This window comes from Phlebotomus papatasi, chromosome 3 (assembly GCF_024763615.1).
Source record: "Phlebotomus papatasi isolate M1 chromosome 3, Ppap_2.1, whole genome shotgun sequence".
In the NCBI taxonomy this organism is placed as follows: domain Eukaryota; kingdom Metazoa; phylum Arthropoda; class Insecta; order Diptera; family Psychodidae; genus Phlebotomus; species Phlebotomus papatasi.
This window is the reverse complement of record NC_077224.1, coordinates 80,910,705-80,935,098: the sequence shown is the minus strand read 5'-3', so window position 1 is coordinate 80,935,098 and position 24,394 is coordinate 80,910,705. Positions and strand designations below refer to the sequence as shown.

The window sequence follows — 24,394 nt, the reverse complement described above, 5'->3', positions numbered from 1 at the left end:
ATCTGATTTTTTTCTACTTGTCACTGCTCTAGAGCTTAAACGGTAAAAGATATCAGCTTCCGGTCTTCGAAATATTCAATCCGGCTGCATTGGATTTAAACGATGGAGTACTCATAATTTATGTAAATATTTTTCTAGAGTAGGGGAGACTGGGGCAAAAAGTTACAAATCGAAAAATTCAATATCTTTCAAGGTAAGAAAGATAGCGGCTCAAATTTTTTTCTATAGATAGCCTCCATAGACCTTCTTCAATGTCGTAAGTTTCTTAGAATTAGAACAAGGAATTTAGAAAATAAAAAATATCGAAATTTTTAGTCCTATTTTTGAAATATTTTCCTTGCAGAAAATAACAATTATTACCTACTTATTTTCCAAAATTGATGCACTGGTGAATATTTTCTAAAAAATTTGGATTTTTTGAATACGAATCCGCTATCTATTTTAGAATTTCACAAAAGTTCTTTTCTCCAGAAATCCTTTTATTAAAAATTGCCACTTGGGGTAAAAAGTAACAAAAAAGGTATAGAGCAAAAAGTAAGAAAAAAGCGAAGCAATTTCTGATGTCTGACGGCAAAAAGAAACGTCATTATCATGTCTCAAAGTTGTAGAGCGGTAAATTTCCTATAAAACTGAGCTAATTAGAAATTTTTGAAGCGCTCGAGTAGCTTGTAAAAAAATTAATTATCCGTTTTGTGACTTTTTGCCCCAGTCTCCCCTACAAATCATTTAGGGAATCAGTGCATCTGTTTTGGAAAATAAACAGTTAAAAATTGATATCAACTGTAAGGAATATATTTCAAAAACTATTTTTTTTTATTTTAAAATTTGGATTTATTGGAAAGATTTTGGAATTTTCAAAATCCAGCTGCATTGGATTTAAACAGTGGAGTACTCGTAAATTGATGTGCTTTTTAGAATAATTTTTAAAAATAATTTTTATTTGTCCTAATGATTCTGATGCAGCTAGAGCCCCAGCAGAAAGAGATATCAACTTCCGGTCTTCGATGACTTATTTATTTATTTTATTACTTATTATTTTTTATTACTTATAGACAGCGTCCACCGCCGTCTTAGCGTTGGTTTTTTAAGTTTCCTTTTTTTTTTTTAAAGTTTTGATATTATGAACCCAGCGGCATCAGTTTTGATCGGAAATTACTCAGTAAAGTACCAGCGTAAATGATTTACCTTTCTCGAATTTCCTTTTTTTTTGTATGTATTTGTTTTTCATGGCAAAACATTCTAAAATGTGCTTTTCTTAAGAGATTCTTTAATTGAAAATGCCTTTTTATTATTTAAGAATCAATTTAATCGGTAGTAAACCGGTATTACCTGCAAAAAACCATGCGTATAAAGGTAATTCAAGGAGAAAACTTTTTCTGAGTTCGAACACTCCGCAAAGTTGGGACGTTTTTTCATCTATTTCTTTCTAAAAGAAAACAATTTCCTCAATTATCAGATTTTCTTAAACATATTCAGGGTTTGACTCGTATTCTTCGATAGAAATCTTTTTACAAGATGATCTATAATCGAAAGCCAAGTTATATTCAAGTTGTATTTAAATTAATAGTTGTATTTATTCGTTAAAGAATCATAAAATCCATTTAATACTAAAGAATTTTAAACGAGCTTTTATTACAAAGCATGATTAGCTTTTAATTCAAAATAAGCAATAATTAATTTTGTCATTTAAATATTAGGTGAGATTCTTAACAATCTCACCTACTATAATCCTAACAAAATTTCATGTCCTCCGATCGCGCTCAAACTTGGCCAAAATGTGTTTCGCCACTTCCTGATCACGAATATATGGGGGGCTAAGTTACGTTCCCGGCCGGCCGGCCGTCCGGCCGCTCTTTGGAGCTTAATAGCTCCTAAACTAAAAAAGATATCGACTTGCGGTTTTCGGCAAAGGTTATATATCGTATGAAAATTGCAACATGGTGCATTGACCCCCCACCCCCCACCCCTCCTTCCGCCATTTTGAAGACAACCCTTTTTTTGTTTTCTCAATAGCTCCGCCCCTATGGCATTCAGCGGACTCAAATTTTAGTATGTTATAGCTGGGCCTTAGAGCTTTCCATCAATACCAAACTTAAGGTCCCCCGACCCCCCTGACCCGAGCTATAAGGGTCCAAAAAAAAATTCTTAAAATGGCCATAACTCCGGTTCTAATTGTCAGAATTTAAAAAGTGAGGGCTTTTTGGAAAACTCTCGTGAAATGCCACTTCCCCTTCTAACATCGCAAGTTCATAAAACCACCACTAGGGGCGCTATTATTAAAAAGAAAATTTTTAAATCTTAAAAGTTAAATAACTCAAAAATTCCTTATGCAATCGGGCTGAAATTTTAGTATGTTGTAGCCGTTGATTATACCTATCAAACAAAAAAAACCTTAAGTCGATCCATAACCCCTGACCCGAGCTATAAGGGGTCAAAGTTCGAACATTGACCGGCCTCTATCTCCGGTTCTAATTAACATATCGACATAAATTTTACCTTTTTGGTTTCGTCTCGATGAACACTTTCAGATGGAAGTTCAAAAAGTCAGCACAGGTGGCGCTGTGATAGCGTCAAAATTCATCGAAATTCAAAGTCACTTTTCTCAAAAACGGCATTGTGCAAGTTAATGAAATTTTAGTATGTTGTAGTCCAGTCTAGGACGTTTCCAAAATGGTGCGTATGTGCGCTGTGGTTTCAATAGAACCGGAGATATGAGGGGTCAAAGTTTACGAGATTCAATAAATCATATCTCCGGTTCTATGTGACCGATTTTGATGAATGAGGGCTTAAACGAAAGATCTCACCAAATGCTACAACTTTCTAGAACATTTGAACTTCGTGGGACCAACACCAGGGGCGCCACAGTCGAAAAACCAATTTCAATATCACATAACCTTAATTATCTCGACTGTCGCTGAACCGATTTTGATGATTACTTCGACATAATTATAGAGGACATTTGTCTCTACATTTCGTCCATACATTATTTTCCGGTCAGACTACGCTATCACTCCGATTTTGCCGTTTAAGTGTGAAAAAAATGATTTTTTCCATAATAACGCTTTGAAATCACTCAGATGCCAATTTGACTGCCTCTACTCCACCAAGACACTTAAAATATGGTTTTAAATGGAAAGTCCCACAGAATACAACAATTCTTTGATATAGTTGAAGTTCATCAAATGAGCACTTGGGGCGCTCTGGTCGAAAAAACGAGTTCAGAAACAAACAACCTCGATTATCTTGACTTCTGAGTAATCGATGAGATCATGTTCTATGGAAAAATTATAGAGAACATTCTGGTCTACATTTCACCCATATAACACTTTTCTGTCAGTTCTTCCAAATCCTTGATATTTTGGTTTAAATACAAAATTTGTATAATTTCACGAATTTGATTCAAGATAACTGAATGGCGTCTCCCAACTTCAGCTCTAAATCGAATTTGCATGCACTCCGAGTTAGCTCACGTTAAGAATCTCACCTACATAAGCCGGTTAGGATTATCTGTCCCTTTTTCTAGAGTAGGGGAGACTGGGGCAAACAGTCACAAATCGAAAAATTCAAAATTCAATATCTTCCAAGGTAAGAAAGATAGCGGCTCAATTTTTTTCTATAGATAGCCTCCATAGACCTTCTTCAATGTCGTAAGCTTCTTAGAATTCGAACAAGGAATTTAGAAAATAAAAAATATCGAAATTTTTAGCCCTATTTTTGAAATATTTTCCTTGCAGAAAATAACAATTATTACCTACTTATTTTCCAAAATTGAAGCACTGGTGAATATTTTCTAAATAATTTGGATTTTTTGAATACGAATCCGCTATCTATTTTAGAATTTCACAAAAGTTCTTTTCTCCAGAAATCCTTTTATTAAAAATTGCCACTTGGGGTAAAAAGTAACAAAAAAGGTGTAGAGCAAAAAGTAAGAAAAAAGCGAAGCAATTTCTGATGTCTGACGGCGAAAAGAAACGTCATTATCATGTCTCAAAGTTGTGGAGCGGTAAATTTTCTATAAAACTGCGCTAATTAGAAATTTTTGAAGCGCTCGAGTAGCTTGTAAAAAATAACATATCCGTTTTGTGACTTTTTGCCCCAGTCTCCCCTACAAATCATTTAGGGAATCAGTGCATCAGTTTTGAAAAATAAACAGTTAAAAACTGATATCAGCTGTAAGGAAAATACTTCAAAAACTATTTTGTTTATTTTTTATTTTAAAATTTGGAATTATTGGAAGGGTTTTGGAAATTTCAAAATCCAGCTACAATGGATATAAACAGTGGAGTACTCGTAAATTGATGTACTTAGAATAATTTTCAAAAATCATTTTTATTTGTCCGGAAGCTTGTGATGCAGCTACAGCCAAAGCAGAAAGAAATACCAACTTCCGGTCTTCGATCATTATTTTATTATTATTTATTAAAGGTACTCTTGAAAGCAAAAAAATATTTGTATAAAGACATAAAGACTTGTCAAAAAGAAAAATTTGCGTCCATCGCTGTCTTGTTGTCCATCGTTGGTTTGATAAATTTTGTTTTTTTTTTTGAAAAGTTTTGAAATTATCAACCCAGTGGTATCAGTTTTGATCGGAAATTACTCAGTAAAGTACCCGCGTAAATGATTTACCTTTGTCTAATTTACTTTTTTTGTCTGTGTTTGTTACTCATGGCAAAACATTCTAAAAGCTGGATTTTTTAAGAAATTCTTTAATTGGAAATGCTTTTCTTTTATTATTTAAGACTAAAATTAAATTGGTAGTAAAACCATGCGTAAAGGTAATACAAGGAGAACTCTTTTATGAGTTCGAACACTCCGCAAAGTTGAGACGTTTTGTCATCTATTTCTTTCTAAAAGAAAACAATTTCCTCAATTATCAGATTTTTTTTAAACATATTCAGGGTTTGACTCGTATTCTTCGATAGAAATCCTTTGACAAGATGATCTATAATCGAAAGCCAAGTATATTCAAGTTGTATTTAAATTAATAGTTGTATTTATTCGTTAGAGAATCATAAAATTCATTTAATACTGGAGAATTTTAAATGAGCTTTTATTACAAAGCGTTATTATCTTTTAATCTAAAATAAGCAATAATTAATTTGTCATTTAAATATTTAACTTCTAAATCTTTGATCTTTCTTTATCTCAGAATTGAGGAAAATGCCTGAAAAGACAAATATAGAATAAAATTGACAAAACTTAGCTCAAAAAATCAAGTTTAGCTTTCGATACTTTTATTTCCATACGGTTTTAATTACTCAATTCAAAGAGGAGAGGACCTACACTTGCAACTTTAAAGAGTTAAAGAAAAGCTTTTACAACTATAGCACTATGGTGATTAATTTTTTGTGATAAAGATTTTATTGTTAAGCCGTTGGGTATTGTTTGTGTCATTTTATTTATCGCAAAATACAAAGTGGGTATTAACAGCAAGACACCCAAAAGGCAAACTCGTCCAAATTAGGTGACCAATTGCAGCAATTAATCTCAATAATGAAGTGCATTATGCCCCAGCGGGCTATTAAATAATATTCACACACCATATATGCAGATATTGTTATGTAAACGGTGACAGATCAATAAAAATGGCACTAATTTCATTCCTAAATTATGTTTACTTTTGCATAAATTTCAATAAATTGCCAACAACAGCTTGTCTCAACTACGCACCAGTCTTTTGTGCTCTGCATTAGTCGTATCAAGAGGAGAAGAAATAAAAAAAAAAGAACCAGAGACAAGTCAACAAATTATAAATTATGCTGTTGCAGCTGATGGAATTAGAGCAATTCATTTATGTACGTTTATGTCGATTGCGTTAAATATTTACTTGCAAGTCGTATTAAGTATTTTTCACATAACTTCAGATGCTCCATTCATGTCTATGTGCAAATGGTGAGCTTTTCACTCTTTTGCCCAAAGGAAGTTATGTGTCCCTCTATCTCTTACTTATGCTTTTTTTATGCTGGCGTAACACTCAAAGTCAGTCAAGTACATCGACTTGAAGTGTTTCTTTTTTTCTGCATTTTCAATTACCATTTCAACTGCAGATCTTCCCTCGCATGACAAATGTCTCATGGAAAAAATTATAAATACATAGATTGAAGACCTTAAGTGGAAAAATGCTCCATAGTTAGACGTGCAATTAAAATTCCTTGCCATAAATTAGTCTAGCATCTAATATAGGTACCATGTAAAAAATAGCTCTTGCTGCTCATGGTGACCTCCTCGGTGATAGAATGGATCTGTCCATCGCTTTCCATAGATATTTCCAGAGGAAAAATTCCCAAGAAAATCTGTTTTTAAAAAATGTTGGGAATACATCAAAATCGAAAATACAAAGAGTAGCAGAAATTTAATTTGCTCCGAAAATTATTATTCAATTTGTTAAGTATATTCGATTTGAGCAGCTAAAAGGGGTGGAAAAGCCTCCGAGACTTTGCGAAATGCTCGAACTCATAACTTAGATGCTATTCCCTTAAAAGTAATTTCGCAACATTTACCGTTTACCGGTTCACAACCGATTTGACCCGGTTTATAAATCACTCGAAAGATATCCCAAAATAACATAGAAGCAATATATCGTCAGTTGAATCAGCATTCATCATAACTTCATTTTTGCGATTTTGGGATATAAACATATATGGAATCAGCGTAAATTTGTTTATTAAACGCACTTGAGAAAAAGAAACTTTTATAAGCCCAATAAAAATTATTTTAAACAAAATTTATCGTAAGTGCTCTTAATTATGAAAAAAATTATCAGAATTTGTCGTAACTTCCAGTTTTGGGGAAGTTACTACAAGTTTTCATACAAAATTTTCTCTAACACTGAAAGCAATCCGAAAAAGTCAAAATAACATTCCGGAAATGTTAATTTTACCCTGCAGTATTGATCCAAAATCGGTGTAAATATTACCCTTTTTAGGTGTATTAGGGGTTAAAGGTATCCTTCTTCATGTTAATTTTAGCACTAAAATAGTGTAAAATTAACATTAAAAAATGTTGATATATTTTTATACCTATAAAAAGTGTTAAAGTTCTGAGGAAAAACAGTTAATCGCACCCTCGTTTTTTCGCAGTGAATCAGCATTTGAGGTAACTTCTTTTGCTCGTTTGCGTGGCTTCTAATTTGCAGCAACAATTTAATATCTCTCAATAAAACGATCACAAACTCTTCCAAATAATCAAAGACATTGCGAATAATGTAACATTAAATCATTTTAATTCAATATTTGCGAGAACAAAGTTAACAAATCATAACAAAAATGTTTTGGGAAATTATTGTACACATTGAGCTCCACACATTGTGTACTCGGAATTTTGGGTTTTACAATTTTAGTTCTCGGGATTTTGGCTCTTTTTATTTTGGCTTTCCGGGATTTTGGTCTTCGGAATTTTGGCGCACGGAATTTTGGATGTTGAGATTTTGACGCTCACGATTTTGGCTCTCCTGGATTTTAGATTTCGGGATTTCAGCTTTCGGGATTTTGGCTTGCACTGATTTTGGTTTTCGGAATTTTGACGCTCGGGATATCGGCTTTCAGATATTTTGGGTTTTCAGGATCTTGACGTTCGGGATTTAAGTTTTTCGAGATTTTAGATTTTCTTGATTTGAGTTTTCCGAACTTTTGGCTTTCCGGAATCTTGAATTTCGGTAATTTTAGAGTTAGAGATTTTGGCGTTCGGGATTCTGGCTTTTCGGGATCTTACCCTTAGGGATTTTGGCGTTCGGGATTTTAGCGTTCACGATTTTGTCTCTCCTGGATTTTAGATTTCGGGATTTTAACGTTCGGAATTTTGGTTTGCAGTAATTTTGGTTCTCGGCATTTTGACGTTCGACATTTTGGCTTTCAGAGATTTTGGCATTCAGCATTTTGAGTTTTCAGGATCTTGACGTTCGAGATTTAAATTTTTCGAGATTTTAGATTTTCTTGATTTGGGCTTTTCGAGCTTTTGGCCTTCCGGAATCTTGGATTTCGGTAATTTTGGAGTTAGGGATTTTGGTGTTCGAGATTCTGGCTTTTCGGGGTCTTACCCTTAGGGATTTTGGCTTTAGGGATTTTAGTGTTCACGATTATAGCTTTTCGACAACTTAGCGTTGGGGGTTTTAGCTTTTCGGGAACTTAGCGTTCGGGATTTTGGCTCTTCGGAAACTCAGCGTTCGGGATTTTGACTTTTCTTTGATTGTGACTTTTCAAAACTTTAACTTTCCAGAATCTTGGATTTCAGTAATTTTGGAGTTAGGAATTTTGGCGTTTGGGATTTTGGCTTTTCTTGTTTTGGGCTTTTTGGATCTTGGCGTTCCTGATTTTGGCTTTTCGAAAACTTAGCGTTCGGGATTTTAGCTTTTCGGAAACTTAGCGTTCGGGATTTTGGCTTTTCTTAATTTTAACTTTTCAAGATTTTAACTCTCCGGAATCTTGGATTTCAGTAATTTTGGAGTTAGGGATTTTGGCGTTTGGGATTTTGGCTTTTCTTGATTTTGGCTCATGGGATTTTGGCGTTCATGATTCTGGCTTTTCGACAACTCAGCGTTCGTGATTTTGGCTTTTCGGAAAGTTAGCGTTCGGGATTTTGGATTTTCTTGATTTTAACTCTTCAAGACTTTAACTTTCCGGAATCTTGGATTTCAGTAATTTTGAAGTTAGGGATTTTGGCGTTCCGGATTTTGGCTTTTCGTAATTTTGGCATTCCAGGACTTTATCTTTTGGGAATTTAGATTTTGGCTTTCCGGGATTTTAGTTTTCCGAGATTTTCGGCTCACCGGGGATAACCAATTATGCAATCATCAAGACCCAGAGTGCAGAGATCCATGAACCTGTCTCTCAATTGAACCAACAAGACGGACTCTTCTCTCAATGAACTTCCTCTTTTCGGTCCCGTTCCAAAATGCAGAAGATTTGCAATTTTTAAATAATGACCGTTGAAATTTAAAAGAACAACTGACTTCTATATGTTCCGCAGAACTTATCTCTAGCTTAACTAGCTCATTGAGAAAAAATAGGACATACCTTTTTGATTTAATGTTAGGTCCTCTAACAATTTTTATCATCCTTATCCTCCTTATCAGAGACACTTACGAGAAGGATTATTAAGTATTACAATGAAGCATTTCCGTATAGCTTCTCCGTGAACTTGTATAGATACAAAAAGAAAATTCCTAGGTAAATTAAATGTAAGTTTTCGATGTGGTAAAATTGGTGTGAAAGACTTTTTATTGGGTACGAAAGACAAGCTGTACCATGAGTTTGCACACTTTTTTCTTGCATTCTCAACTTAAACATTGTATTGCAGGGTGGGAGAAAAAGCTCCTTCGCCATGGTCAATTGAATTTTTCTGCAAGTGCAATAAAATGTAAACAACTTTGAAAAATTGCTACATCCTGGGAAATCCTCGGCAACATACGAATAGAACCAACCCAGAGATATGTTTTGTACATTTTATGTTCTTTAAACCACATAAAAAAAAATGGAAGAACTTTCATGTTACATTCGCGTCATATCCAAAGCATTGGGGCGACAGCTCTGAGCGATCAAAACAACTCCAGAAATTTCTGAAAAGCTACCTCAGTCATGGAAAATTTTGTTGGCAAATATGAGCTTGGTTAAAACTAACTTTTCATTGCGAATCTGCAACAGATTCCCAACGGCAAAATGTTGTAATAATCAAACACTTTCCACATCCCTCCATATGGAGTGCGTACTAGCTCGTGCAAGACAAATTTTCTCATTTAGCAACTTTCCTCAAGCTCCTCAATCACCATCTTCATGCTCCAAGATTAATTCAATCGCTGACACTTCTATTTGCAATGAGAGATCATCACAAATTGACGCGTCAATTATACTGTCATTAAGTCTTTTTTTCTTTTAGTTCTTTCTTGCTTCTCTGGTACATTTCAATTATGAGCCATTGCATGATTTTATGCACATTGATCTAAATTTTTTTTATTGAAATTTATGCATAGAATATTGAATATGCAATTTCCACATTGCGATATTATAGATTGATATTGCAAAAAAAAAGTGAAATTCACTAAATTCAAGCATTGACGGAGCTTTTCCATCAGAAAACTCGTTTATTGCAGGGATATTTTATGACATGCTAACGCATTTTAATTAATGCTACTAATCCATAAAGATGCTATTAGAGATACAGAATTTTGCACCTACACGGCGACTTTATGATCTTCTGACGGATAAATCGTTAAATTGTAATTTTCATGTCTTGATCGTGAAAGAAAAGACCAATCGAAATTGTTCTATATTTTACACCAACAACACCTCAGAATTTATAAAAATATTTGATTGGATATAGATTAAAAAGAAGCGCAAGCCGGGCATAAAAGAAACGATATAGGGGGAGGCTTTAAGGCTTCGCACAGACTCTCACTCCGAACACAGGGAAAAATATAAAGTGTTCGATTGTGCGAAACCTGAAAGCTTCCCTCTACCAAAGTGATTGTATAAAATATTTGGAAAAATTATTATTATAATATTATTATTGTAATCTTACATGGCATACGGTTCAAAGCCTCCAAGGGAGAAGCTTAAAAAGCTTGAATGAATTTTAAATTTCCTATAAAATACCCAAGCAGCATTTGATATCTAAATAATATATGTCTCAAATGTAACCAACGTATGAACATAATGGAGGTGTATTATCTGAAAATTAATATACGTTGTGTATATGCCAAAAAAAAAATAATTTAACTAAAAAAATAAAGAAAATATTAGTTATTTTCTAAATATTAATATGAATAATTCTCTTTATTTCATAAATTCCAGTTAATATATCGGTATATCCCCTTAAAATTACGACTAAATGATTTTGGACCCATAAACAGGTCATAAAATAATCCATTTTTGAGTAAAAATGTGTAAAGCTATGTCAAAAATATCGAAAGTATATTTATCTTACATATTCTTAATGTTATGTTCACATAATGTCGTGAAATTATATGAACATCATGTTTTGATATTTTTTAATTATATTTATTCTATAAAGGAGACAACTTGTATACAACTTGTATAACGCTGCTAGATTGTCAAATTCTGCTTTATTTACTAATTAGAGATACATCTCTGAGTTGAAATTTGTGAAAAAAAGTGGTGTGTTACACAAAATTAGGGTCTGAAAGTGCATCACTGTCAGCAGTAAAGTAGAGTACTAAGTTAGGAGTGATAAAACTCAGCAAGATAAGGAAAATTCATGGATAAATAGTCAATTAAAACTGTGTCTGTTTGTTAAAAAATCTTTCTTTAATTGCAGTATATAGCGGGAGTGAAAGCTTTAAAATACTTTTCTGATCATTTGTTATTAAACTTAATTGTAGAAAGAGTGCCCAAAAATACCGAAAAAATCATCAAAATCACAATTTTGCACTGTTTGACACTTGATGTTGTGGGGTTATATTATTACTAAAAAGAATCTGTATTGTAATTATTAAGGGTACAGCAAAGTTCTCGCAGTAACCAACGTCACAATGATTCTTTATCAATAGATTGTAATTGGTAGTACATTTTGTTATTAAGAAGTGTAAACAACATATTTCTTCATAAAGTTTAAAATGACGAGTGACGGTCAGAAATGGCTCATTTGCAGGAACTTCTGTTGTTCTGCTTTCGCCAAAAGAAATCTGCGCCTGAAGCCTATAGCAATCTTGTAAAGACTTACGGCGACCATGCTCCAACAGAAACAACTTGCAGAGATTGGTTTAGACGCTTAAAAAAGAGTAACTTATATATATACAATATATGTAATATATATACAATATATGTTATATATATACAATATATGTTATATATATACAATATATGTATATATACAATATATATAATATGGACAATATCTTGAATGAAATAATATTTTCTAATTTTCTTTAATAAAACTTGAATTTTCACAAAAAAAACTGCGAGAGCTTTTTTGTACACACAATATAATGTGCGACATAATGTGAATATAATAACAAAAATATGTAAAGACGTGTTTTACTTCTGCATTTCTTACATTATCAGGTTATGATGTCTAGATTTTATTTCGTCGGAAATAAAAGAGGATTATGGCGTGGAAAACTACAGGAAATAGATGAAGCCAAACTTAATTTAATGGAAAAATATGCAAAAAACATTGATGAGCACCGATATTTGTCAAGAATTGTGTTTAAAGTGATGTATTCTATCAACAGACATAATGGAAACCTGAGATTTATAAGATTTTTTTTAATGATATTCGATGGAAATAGCAATAAAACCACAAAATTTGATTTTCTTTAATTTCCCGGCTTTCTTTTAGGCCTTTCAAGTCGGGAATGAAATATTTTTCACTAAAATTGTATCCTCTAACGGTAAACAGTCTTTGCATTAAAGTTTCATACACGATAAAAGTGCACGAGGCACAGAAAATGTGACTCAATCGTCAAAGATAAAAAAAATTTATCATTCGAAGAAAATATTTGCGCGAGTTTTGAAGAAACATTCAAAAGAAATGATAGTTTTTCATCCGATAGTTATAATATTGACATTACAGAGTGATTATATTATTCAGTCATAATCGATACATTTTACCGTACATAATATCGTGATTATATATAAAATAAGAAAATGTTATATTTCGGATTTAAAAATTCCCTATTCATCCGAATATGAACCTCTTTTATGCGAGAAGAAATTTGTAAAGTCTTCGCCATAATTTTAGTATAGATAACGAATAAATGCTCTTTGGGTATGTAGGGTAATACGGCAGTCTATCCTTTGTTGCACGACCGATGAGAGATAGTGTGACTGGAAGTGATTTATAGATATTGAAAATTTTTCATATAAATTGTGGAAGCGCTTAAGCAGTATCAAGAGGCAGTGGTTTGCAGATTATCCTTAGAACCCTTAATAAACGAATAATTTATTAGGCAAATTTTTAAAAATTTTTATTCATATTTCCACTGAAATTATTCTTTTTAATAAATTATTTTTAAATATTTTAATAAGGATGAAAAAGTGCTGTACATACATTTCTACTACATATAATGGCTTCCTTTTGCCTTATCTATCTGTGCTTGTTCTTAAACTTTGCTTATAATTTTCGTCATGTCACACTCAGAACTTATATCCCTTTTTTAAGATGAAGTTTAAACACTTAAAACTTTTAAAGAGAATACTTTAACACTCCTCATAATCCCATTCACACTTTTGCAAGTTTAGGATGAACTAAAAAACACGTCGCATGAAATGAGTCCATACCTCCTACGTACCGTTAAAATTTTCATTGCAAAATAAAAATAAATTTACTATAATGCGATATATAAAACTTTTTTTTATTTTTCCAGAATGATGCCCCTAAAGTGGAGCTTCCCAATAGACCTTAGTTCCCAGCATTTTAATTTCTTTTTTCCAAATATCGGTTCAAAACTAAGATTTCATTTGACATTAATACATCGAAAAAACAGTGGGCGTGACTTAAATTATTATTTACCGTAGATGCGGATGACTTATGTCATCCGTGGGAGACTAACGATAGTCTTCAACAATCCAATCTACCATATCTAATCAGTGAGGACCACTCTTAAACATTAGAATTAAAGAAAACTTTACAAACGGTATTGGTGTTTTACGACGGTTGATTCAAGTAATATCAATTCTGGTATACGCCAAGGGATGGGGCAGATAAGAAAAAATTGATTTTCCCAAAGCTTTCGGCTCAGACTCCAAGCCCTCCTCAGTGGTATCTGGACTCTTCTTGCTTTGTCATAGGCCTCCTTAGTTCCCATGCCTTACTAACCAAGGAGACCTCTGACAATGCAAGAAAAGAACAGATTTTCAAGAAAATAATTAAATTTATGTCATATGAAAAATAATAATCTGAGGCTAACTGATCAATGTCCAAGAAGGAGTACCCGCGACGAATTCCCGATTTTCCCTGTGTAAATCTTCATTTGAAATAGTGGACAGACAGTGTGGACAAAATATCAGAGACAAGTCACAGATTTGACCACTCACTGAGGAAGACGTGTTGAAGTGTTGAAAGCTTTGGCAATGAATTTTGTGTTTGCCTACTGAAAGGATTGCACCCCTTGACGCATCCAGAGGGAGTTCATCTCCTTGACCTTCTTATACGAATTGCCGTCAGTAATCTACCGAAAATTTTTGATAATGTTTTTTATATTATGAATGATTTAGAAGAAGTAAAAAAAAGAATTTCATCAGTCCAAAAACAAGCGTTTAAGTAGCACTGTTCGGAAAACGATCGAGTCACCCCACCTTATTATAGTCCACCTGATTTCTCAAACATGGATCTGTCAAGAAACTTATGGCCGTCGCTACGAAGATTTGTGATAAAGTATTGGAAGTCGATTTCAAGTAAAATTCGATCTGGTGTAAATTCCGTTATTTTTAAAGTATCGTTAGAATTCGGAAGGTGAAAAATGTCTTTCGAATTTGGAAGAATCTACTGTACGGGTATATCAAATCAAATGCTTTAAACTCGAAAGTTTTCAGTATTTACGTTAAGCTATATGGATTAACCTTAGGTCTGAAGCTTGTTTTACTTTCGATCTTGATAGGACTTTTCATTCCTGTTAGGTGATCAAAAGGTTGTTACTTGTTACCAAACAACTTGGTGACAATCTATAAATGTGTCTGCAAGTCTTATGGATTTCGATTTATCTATCAAGCCGCCAATTTTAAATTGAGTGCTGTAGAGAGTTGGAGAACAAAACCGATTAAAATGGACCCTTTGCGACAACATTTGACCCTCTAGACTCTGCGCCGAGACACATTGCGCAACCGGCGCACTTCTCACCCCGAGCTTTAGGTCCGCAACAAGATCAATGTGTCCACCGATCACACGGCTTGTGTGCATAAGGTGTGGTCTCCAAAGTCACCGTCTGCTGACCAGACGATGTCGAATGCACTGACTATATAAGGTGGCTCAATCTGTGTCAGTCCCATCAAAATCAGTTCAGCTCGTGATCAGTGCAGTGCGCGATCTGCGTCTCATCCATTTTACAACAACGTCTGTGCACCCGAGATTTTCCGTGCAAGAGATAAAAGATGTTCAAGGTACATCAATTTTTCCCTCCCCAAAACAATGTCTATTCCCTCACAGACGCCAATTTCTCATTGTGCCACATGGATAGTCTCACATGGGGAAGATTGTGGATGGAAAATGAGCGCGAAGATCAAGGAAATTAATAACGCGTGTGAATTGTGCGGTGTTTCAATTAAATGGATTAGTGGGTGAGAGAAGGCGCGCAATTGTGGCAAGAAACATTTGTAAAAATCAAAATAATCACTCGTGCTATAGTGTTTCATCTTATTTTGAAAGAGAAAATATGTTTATTTACCTCCAAGCACGTTCGAGAATCTGACATAAAATGAATGTTTGTGAGATTGCTCCTCTTCATTTGATGTTAATACCTCACACTCCCCCAAAAAATCTGATAGACCCTCTTTAATGCAATTAAATCCCACCAAATTCGCTTGAAATGTTTTTTTAATGGTCTCTCCGCGAGTACCAAGTGCACTGTTAGTCTACCAAACGGTTATTTAAATTCATTTAGGATGTACTTTTGCGAAATATGTTTCTTATGAGATTTTTTTTCTTGGCAGACGTCCTTTAGTCGGTTCAAAATACGTAGCTAATTTTTTTCTTAATTAAAAAAATAAATGGCAAAGTTAAAAACATGTAAAACAGGAATAAAGTAATAACAAAGCTTTTTTTCCTAAAATAATTTTTGTTTACTAAAATAATAAATAAAATTATCAGTAAATGGAAAAAATTGTTTTCGTTCATAGAACGTATGACAGATTCCTATTTTTGAAAAAAAGAGCATAAGGATTTGAGAAAGGTATTTCAACTCAAATTAAAAGATCTCAAAATTCATTTTAAAATATTACGGCACTATATTTAATTTTTCAAATTTGAATAGTTATATATTTTTGTAATAATGATTCGGAAATGAAAAAATGAAGAAATAAAATTAAAAAAGTAAATAATAAGAAAATATTAAATGTTTTAAATATGAGCAATAAAATATAGAATTTTGCTAAGTAGAGAAACAATCTCTAATACAGAAATGAGCCTAATTGATGTAATAAAGTTTCTCAAGGGTTGTAGTTGAAATTAAAAGCCCTAGTTAGTTTTCTTTTGCTAAAGCTTACGCAATAGATTTGCTTCAAAAGTTCTGAATTACGTACAAACTTTTAAATTACTTAATATTTTTTTTTAATAATTAATTTGTTTAGTGAAATAAAATTAGACAATCAAAAAGGTATATCTCAAAAGCGAAAAATAGTTAATAGGAAAATACATATTAACTTTACCAAGACCGGTCAAATTGACTCGTTTAAAGAGTTTTTAAAATTAACACATTTTTATACGGTACAATGTCGCTATAAAACTTTATGATTTTTTTTAAAAATGCATGTAATGTATTTTTCAGTGTTTAATTCTACTTTACTTCTCTTTTCAAAGAATAAATTTGTGAGTATCCTACCTCCCGTGGTCTATAATTTAACCTAATGCACTAGGAAAAACGACCAGAAACGGTCGGTAGATTTATTGTTAAATAAATCATTAAAATAATAATTTTACCGTGCTACCACACTAGGATTTTTTTTTCAATTTGTAAATTCAATTTAATTTTCAGATGAATTGTTTCTATGCATTATTTCGCATTAAAAGTAATTTGAATTGATAGATTATCACTTATTTATTGATATAAACTAATACTTGACCCACCAAAACATGTTTAAGCATACTAAAATAGCATAAATGTGGTTGCTCAATTAAAATTGAATTTAGCAAATTAAAATGTTAAAATTGCTTATTAATTTCAATTTTTATTGCAGTTAAACAAGTAGCCTTTTGTACCAAATTCTTCTTATTAAATTTATTCACTCGTAATTAATTAGTGATACACTTGTACGCGAGTGAAGCTTCAGTATCAGAAGTAATTTGCTGAGTTCCTCCAAAGCAATTCGAAGGAAATTGTTGTGTCAAGAAATCGCAGATGGGATGTCTTCATACAGATTTTCAACAAGACTGTATGAGAATCTCTTCATGATCCCCTTGCCTACAACCCTTTCTTCTGGCTTTGGGGATTTTTTTGCATAACAAATAAGTGACTTATAAGACATTTTATGGACTATCACACATTTTCCGTAGTTATTCACAATCAAAAATTTCGCGGCACTATTTAAAATTGAGCAAATTTCTTGCAAAATTTGTCCTGGCTGTGAGAATTTTCAAGTAAATTCTAGAAATCTTATAATGCTCAATTGGCTCAATTGAATTTAAAATTAAATTATGAAAATTCTAGTAAGATAGCACCGTTAGGATAGTAGAAATCTCTTAGTATTAAAAAGAAAATTAAAAAAACAATAGTTTTGAAATTTTAATATCTTCATATTAAAATTTTAATTTAATATAAACAATATTCTTCGACTTCAACAACTAAATAAAAAACTCATAAAATTTACTATTTTTATAAATATTTGCATTAAATAAATGGCCAGTGTAATAAATCTGTTTTTAACAAATTTATTCTAATTTCTTCTACTTATTAAATAAAACAAAATTCCGTAATTAGTTATTACAAGCATTAAATTCTTTTATTATTTTTTTTTATTAAAAATTTATGAAAGTTCTCTTCGAAATTTAGAAAAAAAACAGTATAAAACTTGTAATTTATTTAATATTTTGTTATCTAAAAATATATTTTTTATGCTCATTGTGTTTTTCATTGGAAAACATGGTCGATCGATGAAAAATTCGATGGTGAAAAGGTACACTTTTAATTTTTCTGAGAAATTAACAAATTAAAATTTGTGAATATGAATGGATTTTCGCTTTATTTGGAGCAAAATTAACTAAATAATGAAACTGTGGTATGGAAAATATATAAAAATATAGTAATTTAATACTGTATTTATCATGAAAATAGTGACGTTTCCATTTGGAGTAGCGAAAAATTTCCATTTGAAGCAGGTTATGAATTTGCTTAATTTATCCTATTTGCAAAATATATTTGCAGTTTGCTTTGAATCTTTAGGGGAATGTAGGCATGTTTCGCACACTGTGAACGTTCAAACGATATGAATTTTTTCTTCGTTTGCAAAAAGTTGGTTTACAGAAAGTTCCGGCTTAAGTGAAAACGGATTAAAAGAATTTAATACGAATTGCTTACTATTGGGAGCTCATTTATAAAATAATTTTTGGAATATTTGATATAAAATAATTTTTGGAAATAGTCCAAAAAATTGGTGCTGAAAATGTTTTTGTATACATCACGGCGTTTCCATAGCTTATTCCAAAGACCTCTCCTGTGAGTATGCAATTTTTTCTGTATCGCTGGAGTGAATTCGCGGGCTTCTCTTCGGTCCTGAGAATTTCTTTGAAAGCGGAACTCCCTGTACCAATTCTCATATCGTCTCGTGAGACTAATAATTATCTATCTTATGGCTAATAAATGACGAACTAGATCAGAGGTGTACAAGAACCGTTTGAAACCGAAAAAACGTCAAAAGAAACTTGTACGTCATTGGTCAAAACGCTACTATAACAAACTTATTTTGACGTTTATTCGGTCTCAACGGTTCTTGCACACCTCTGAACTAGATTTTTGAATTTTCACTATGTGCGAACCATGCCCACATTCCTCTATTTCTTGAAAACGATGGTTCGCTACGTAGTCCGTATAGAAACAAAGAAAAAATGCAGATTCCCCAGTTGATGATCCAACCAACTTATTCGTTCATTTTGAACAAAATATCAGAAAGCCTATAAAATCACTCGAAATAACCGTTGAAATACTTGACAGTGTACACGTTTACAATATTAGAGAGAAAGAACAGAGACCATATACCAATTGGTACAAATTGAAAGTTACCAACGATCCAATTTTCACAATTTTCCACCCATATACTGTTTTTTGCTAAAATTGAATGTAAGAATTGTGGTGGAATCAACTCTCACTTAAGAGAACACTTACGTCAAATATCTACTTGAGAACGTAATCCATTTTACCAATTTCCTCCCCATATTTTTCCCATACTTGGATCATTTTGCAACCACCAAGGATGAAGGAAAATTTAATGAAATTGTTCTATACTTTTGGCTCACATAAGACTTGTTTAGCCCTTTGCACGAAAGAACTGGGAAAGACGGAAGTGACGTGCATTGGGATTGCTGAAAATTGCAAAGAAGCCCCATCATCATTCACGTGAAATATACAAGACGGAATTTTTCTATCCTTGTATCTATTTTTAACTGAGAGAACTTTTCTTTTTTCTCATCTTTTCTCGTGGTCACATCTTTAGGCTTCCTGTCTCCTCCTCCTCCTGGCCATTGCCGTCACCGTGAATGCAGTTGCAATTGGTGTTGCGGCCCCTGCAGCAGTCATAAAGGTAAGAAGTTTATTGACAAGTAATACAAATTGCAAGGCAAAGAGACTTCTTACACTTAAATTAATTATAATGCATCTTGTAGCATAAAATTGATAGGAACTTAAATTAAAAAACCAAGAACATAAAAAATATTTAAAATTCTTCGAAATACAAGTCAGACTTTAATATACCCAATGGAGCTATGCAATTAATTTGTTATCCAATATCTGAAGTCTAAACTAGCTATTCCAGATTCTAAAATCTCTGATAGACCTTTCGGATCAGAAACAGCAAGGGGGTCAGTAGGGATCCGTATGATCAGTCAGAGAGGATCAGCAGATAAGTAAGGATGACGTCCTTATAAAATAACGTCCTTCAATTTAAATCAATTTAATTTGAAGATATTTTCATACCTGCGAAGGGTACAAAATTTCTTTTAAAAGAAACCTAAAATTCATGGAGATCAGATTTTATTGGTTATTCCAGGGCTCAGGCCGTCAAAGTGTCTTAAGTGGTCTTTAAACTAGAGTTTTAGTCCCGTTCCCGAAGGTCTCAAAATTCTAAGCAACTAATTTTAATGCATTTTCAAAACCAAATTGATTATTTATTCTTAATAATCCTACACACAAAAAAATGGAAAATTCTTAAACAGAAACACCCAGGAATTTAATTTCAAATCCCATCGAATGAATGCCAATGCCCTAATTCTAAATCCTTAATCATTTAGTTATAGTTTTAGTTGCAAATCTGTAGACATTTTTCATTTTCCAGCTAATGCTGAACTTAAGTTCCCGATCTCTTAATTTGAAAGAGCTAGGGATTCTAGCTCATTTCTTTCGCTCAGAGCTTCTAAACTTAAACGCCTCGGGGATTCACGTCCAATTTAAGTTCCCAGGATCTTATATATTCTTAAATTTAGAGTCAAAATTTTTCTGTGTGTAATAATCTTCATTGATAAATCAATTAGAGAAATTAGGCCATACTTATAAGCATTAACATTTTACTTAAGACAAGAACTTTTTCTTTAATTCCCTTTTATTTTTTTAATTGCTTAGTTTTACTCTTGAAACTTTACTCTTGAAAAAAAACTCTTGAAACTCAGACTTCTTTCGGACTATTTATTTTGAAAATTAAAAAAACAACCTGTAATCTAAAGAAAAATTGTCAGGAATAGTTCTACAGTTATGCGCCATTGTTCATTGCTCATGTTGAGAAATGTGTTAAATGCATTTTCTCCATTAACACGATAAAGTTTTTAAAATATACCTTGGCAAGAATGGTCAGTAAAAATTAAAGTTTATTAGTAAAAGAATTAGTTTGACCAGCAAAATTTCAAATTTGATCAGTAAAAGGATTGTTTTAGAATCAGTAAAACAATTTGTTTAGTATAATATTTAAACGTACCAGGAATTGATCTAAAACTGCCGGTAGAAATTTACTTCGATCAGTAAATCAGTCGAATTTGGTCAATAAGGGGTCCGGCACACCTTTTAGATCAGGAAAATTTCATGAAGTCGAAACTCACATCCCTTTCTATCTTAAATCTATTTCATATGTCTATCTCACTCTTTTGAACTCTTCTTCTTATTTTAAACATCACAACAAAGTCAAATTATCTCAATCAAATTTAGAATGAGACAGATATATGCAAAACGTGTGAGAAAGACAGGAATGTTAATTTTGAATCCATGAAATTTTCTTAATCTAAAAGGTGTGTAGTAGCCATAACATATCAAATTCTAGTCCCTATGGCTCCGGCACACCAGATCAGGAAAATTTCATGAAATTAACATTCAACAAAATTGACATCCCTTTTCTTTCTTAAATGTTTTGCATATCTCTATCTCATTCTTTCGCACTCCAAATTCGATTGAGCTAAATTGAATTTCTTGTGATATTTAAAAGAAGAAAAAGAGTGCGACAGAGTAAGATATACACATGCAAAGCCCGCGGGAAAGAAAATAATTCGAATTTCGACTTAATGAAATTTTCCTGATCTAAAAGGTGTACCAGAGCCATTACTGACCAAATTAAACCTTTCTACTGACCAAGTTTACTATTTCATTGATCAAATTTATTTCTAGAGGTTATCCGGGCGGACATTTCGTCGATATATGAAAAAGCATTGAACCATTTCTAATAACCATTTTCAAGGTCAATGGTTAAAAACATTCTAGAGAGCGTAATTCACAACTGAAAAGCATCATATTTGGGGTCATTGGAAAGCTCTTAGAATTCATCACAATTCTGAACCAAGTCCTATCGATTGTGAAACGGTTATGAACCGATAATGTACAGCGACATATATACTCCTATAATGAAATAAATTAATAAGCTATTTTAGAACATCTTTTGAGTGATTAATAAAATCGATGAAATTGAATAAAAAAAAATCCTAGTGGATCTTTGGAAATTCTTGAACACCTGAACACTACCCTTTTTCTTATGTATTGAAGCAATAAAGAAGCGATTCTTTAATAACCATTCATAATCGATTCCAATCGCTTCCTGGTAATGTACTGGTTCATAATAGACAACTAATTTATATCCGAAATTCAATTATATTACTCCTAAAGTATTTTCGGTAATGTTTTGAGTGATTTATAAGTCGGTTCAAATCAACTGAAAACCGGTAACGAACCAGTTATAAACCGATAAGTAATTTTTGTCCTAAAATCAATTTTATTACTCTTAAAACTATTTTGTGATTCTTAGTGATTTTTGAATTGGTTTAAATCGATTGAAAACCGATATGTGGTAAATGATGCAAAAGTATCTTTGGATTATAACATGTAAAGTCACAAGTTCGAGCACTGCGCAAAGCCTGGGACGCTTTCCCATCCTTTTTCTTATTTTCTTGCACTATAGCAGGCAGTATGATGCCCTAGGTATACTTGCATCTTAAGCCGAGAGACAATTTAATGTAATTATAATCGCAATAATGATCGGATTACATTTCCATCTGTTTCTGACTAATCTATCTCTCGAACTAAGCAGAGCAAAGGCTTAGTTACTATGGGAAACTGGTGGGAATTTAGTCAAATCATTATTTTGGTTATAATTACGTTAAGCGGTCTTTCGGCTTAAGTCGTAAGCGTGTCAAGACGTTAGTTATTCTTTTTTTATTTCTAATTGAAACAGCTTGAATTGACACTTTTTTGTTTTGATTTTAAAGAATTATTTCCAAAACTCGGAAAATTATTTTGAAATTTTGTATAGAGCTTTATATGCTCACTAGAATATACCTTATTAAAATAATTTGATTAGTATTTTTGTAACAATTATTTAAATAATCTAAGAATAATCCTCCGCGTCTCAAACTGCGTGAAATATGGTTCACTGAAAATCAATTACCACGTTTGTTAATACAAGCGATGATACGTTATAGGCCTTTTTGTGCGCCATCTTGGATTTTTTATTCAAAATTTAGGGAAAGCCCCTGTGAATGGTTTATTTCTCAACATATTTGATTAAGTAAGGATTTTTGAAAAGGTCTTGAAATTCCCTATTTAACTGTATTAGTTCTAGTCGTTTTAGTTATTAACTTCCACATACGTTTTTAGACATTCTAATAGAAGTAAGTCATTATAGAGAACTTTCTAACCAAAATTGCAAGTGGAAATCTAAAAATCACCCATCATACCATTCCTTTTCTGTGAAAGCAGAGCACTCATGAGTTTCATTTTTTCCACCTGCTCAGACTGAGGAATACGATGCCCACCCTCAATATTCTTTCTCTTATGACGTGAAAGATGCCATTACGGGTGACAACAAAAATCAACACGAAACACGCGATGGAGACGTAGTCCAGGGACAATATTCCCTTATTGAGCCAGACGGCACTCGCAGGACTGTGGATTACACGGGTGAGTGATAATAGAAAGTGATAATGGATAAGAAGAGTACATAGCACCATTTGGTGTGGAATTCACCCCAAGATATTCTCTCTCTGATGCTTTCTTATGCACTTTCCCCCTGTCTTTATCCTTTAATCGTGCAAAAACCTTCTGCCATGGAAATACCTTTAACAAAAACCCGAGAATCATTAAATTTACATACACGTGTGCTCAGTTAATACAGAGTCATGCAATATAGTGGTTAATGTGTCCCCTAGTAATTACAATAATTACAGAATTGACGGCAGTATTAATTACCGTTTGATAATTTCCCATTATTACGTATTATATCAATTTAATATCCACTTAGTACTACTAATTAATTATTTTCAGAAAGATTTGAAGAATACTTCACTTTAATTAGAGACAAAACTTGTTCATTATCGGATATATTGATGACAAATTGATATTAGATGCAGTGGAGGTGCCTGGTGAAAGCTTCAAAATAGAATTCTAATATTCAAGTCTTGTTTCGTCGATTCAATTTTATCCCCTTAAAAGAACAATTAGGACAATTTTTAGGTCAATTGGGCACGTGAATTTTCCTGTTTCAATTTTCAAAAGTTTTCTTGCTTTCATTGACTTGTCGACAACTCATCTTTATGGATGAGAAGATTTCAATTGAATTTTCCAGAGTATGAGGGTTCCTTCTCAAAATTTGTCTTGAGAGTTTCCTTCTATTAAAGTAACTTTAGAGAAAATTATCATTGATCGATTTCCCGATAAACGCTTTCCTTAGCACTTTGCATAATTCACAATGTATTACTTGCACGAATTTTAACTTTATTTTTCTGCTAAATTTTAGGCATTGATAAATTTAGTTAAAAGAATTGCAGACTTAAAAATGTTTAATAAATAAATAAAAAATACTAATTTTTGATTTATCTAATGTCTTATTTGAATATCTCACTATTTAGTACAATTCAAAATTCCTGCAAGATTAGTTTATCCGTATCACTAGCGCTACTAGCGAGAAAAAATCCACCAAGATGGCGCTGTCAATTGTTCTTAATTTTTAATTCTAAATATTTCTGTCGAAAATCTAAAATAAATACTAAACAAGACTGCATGAAACTTTTTAATAACTCTCTGCTAAACTAAGTTGATAATCTTCTCATTTGT

At 32.5% G+C, this 24,394-nt stretch overlaps 2 protein-coding genes across 2 annotated transcripts in view; one reads left to right on the top strand and one right to left on the bottom strand.

The window, feature by feature from the left end:
* LOC129806015 (dual specificity calcium/calmodulin-dependent 3',5'-cyclic nucleotide phosphodiesterase 1-like) overlaps positions 1 to 24,394 on the bottom strand; it is a 455,456-nt gene that overhangs the window by 406,592 nt on the left and 24,470 nt on the right. The window lies entirely within an intron of this gene.
* The window catches only part of LOC129806020 (larval cuticle protein A3A-like), a 12,512-nt gene continuing 3,066 nt past the window's right edge, over positions 14,949 to 24,394 (top strand). The window contains exons 1-3 of the mRNA XM_055854315.1: positions 14,949 to 15,050; positions 19,311 to 19,397; positions 23,077 to 23,242. Of these exons, the coding sequence (XP_055710290.1) occupies positions 15,042 to 15,050; positions 19,311 to 19,397; positions 23,077 to 23,242 (262 nt within the window). The 5' untranslated portion in view covers positions 14,949 to 15,041. The remainder of the gene's footprint in view (positions 15,051 to 19,310; positions 19,398 to 23,076; positions 23,243 to 24,394) is intronic.